Source organism: Poecilia formosa, unplaced genomic scaffold, assembly GCF_000485575.1.
Source record: "Poecilia formosa unplaced genomic scaffold, Poecilia_formosa-5.1.2 Scaffold106, whole genome shotgun sequence".
Taxonomy (NCBI): Eukaryota; Metazoa; Chordata; class Actinopteri; order Cyprinodontiformes; family Poeciliidae; genus Poecilia; species Poecilia formosa.
This window is the reverse complement of record NW_006800045.1, coordinates 1,733,704-1,735,204: the sequence shown is the minus strand read 5'-3', so window position 1 is coordinate 1,735,204 and position 1,501 is coordinate 1,733,704. Positions and strand designations below refer to the sequence as shown.

Sequence of the window (1,501 nt, the reverse complement as noted above, 5' to 3'; positions counted from 1 at the left end):
TGGAGCAGTGGCTCAAACAGATCCCAGGAACAACATCAGACATCTCAGTCCTTGATGGCTGTGCGCAGTTCTAGGCACAGCCAAGAACTGAGAGGGGAATTTTTATATATATGTGAACATGTATAGCCTAATATTATTCAGTATTAATCATTATTTATTTATGTTTATATTTATATAAATATGTATTGACAAGACGAGAGCAGTCCATTAGGCGTCTGTCCTTTTATTATGTCTGTGAGAAACGGCCTGATCTACGGAAGATGGGTCCTTCGAAGGCCACGAATATGGACGACCAGAAGAGAGAAGCTGACTTAGCCTCCGGCTAGATGCCTAGCAGCCGGATAGCCTCTGGCTAGATGTCTAGCCTCCGGCTAGCTGCCTAGCAGCCGGATAGCCTCCGGCTAGCTACCTAGCAGCCGGATAGCCTCCGGCTAGACGTCTAGCCTCCAACTCGGTGTTATGTTGCTTAGCAACTGTGACAACGTGACGCACAGAGCGGCGAAGGAAAAACGGACTCGAAGTTTGTTTTTTTACTCTTTTATTCTTCACCTTTTGTAATAAAGACTGTTCCAGAGTAAAAAAGAAATCTGTTTGTCTGATTCTAAAATGTTTAAACATGTATAGCAAGCAATGTAAACAAATTATTTATTTTCAAATACTCTCCAGATCTCAGGAAGTTAGACATTATAGTTAAGTAAAACTGTTATGTTTGAAGGCTTAGTTTTAATCAGTGAAACCCATTTGCTCAGGAATAAATTACTTTAGTGAGCCAAACATATTTACAGCTATTACCAGACTTAATATCTGTGTTTCACCTCCACTCATAGGGGAAAACTAGCGGGAGTTTTTAAAACGATTTGCCGGGAGACATGCGTTCTCACTCGGTGTACCGAACCTGGAGCGCCCGGCCAGCTGACAGCAGGCGAGGGGAGCTGGCTGTTAATGCAGCGGGAGCAGATCTCCGAAAACTTCTGAGCAATATTGGAATTAGGTGAAATATTGATGAACTGAGCAGATATTTGAGATCTATACATCTACATTCTCACCTAAAAACATTGTAAAAATCTCATTTTGTGTAATTTTAAGTGTAACACAACATAAATAATTTTGTCGCCATTGCTGCTTAAAGGGCCTCTAAACTTTCACCAGCCAACGCTGCAATGTTTTCATTTTTCCAAACAAAAGAAGTAAAACCTTTTTTTGTTTTGTATAATTTGTTGTTTTCCCCACTCATCAGTGAACAAAAAATATATGGATGGACCAAAAAGGTCTAGTTTCTGTTGTAAAGGCAGATGTGAATTCTTGTAGATTTTGCTGAAAAACATCAACCTGAAAACAAAGACATGAGTTTGTCTTTCTTCAGAAAATCAGCTTTATTTCATCAAGTTTACAAAAATGTTTTCTCTAGAGCAAAACTCACTGTAAGCTTTTGAACTGCAAAAACAGAAAATCTTACCAATTATTTTTGTCTAGTTTTTAGTGTAGATGCCTTAGTTCACAT

General features: G+C 39.1%; 1 protein-coding gene across 1 annotated transcript in view; it reads left to right on the top strand.

Annotated features, from left to right (window-relative positions):
- Nucleotides 1-869: 869 nt before the first annotated feature.
- Nucleotides 870-1,501, top strand: part of LOC103143277 (complement factor D-like) — a 4,055-nt gene continuing 3,423 nt past the window's right edge. The window contains exon 1 of the mRNA XM_016675095.1: nt 870-938. Coding sequence (XP_016530581.1) covers nt 870-938 — 69 coding nt within the window. The remainder of the gene's footprint in view (nt 939-1,501) is intronic.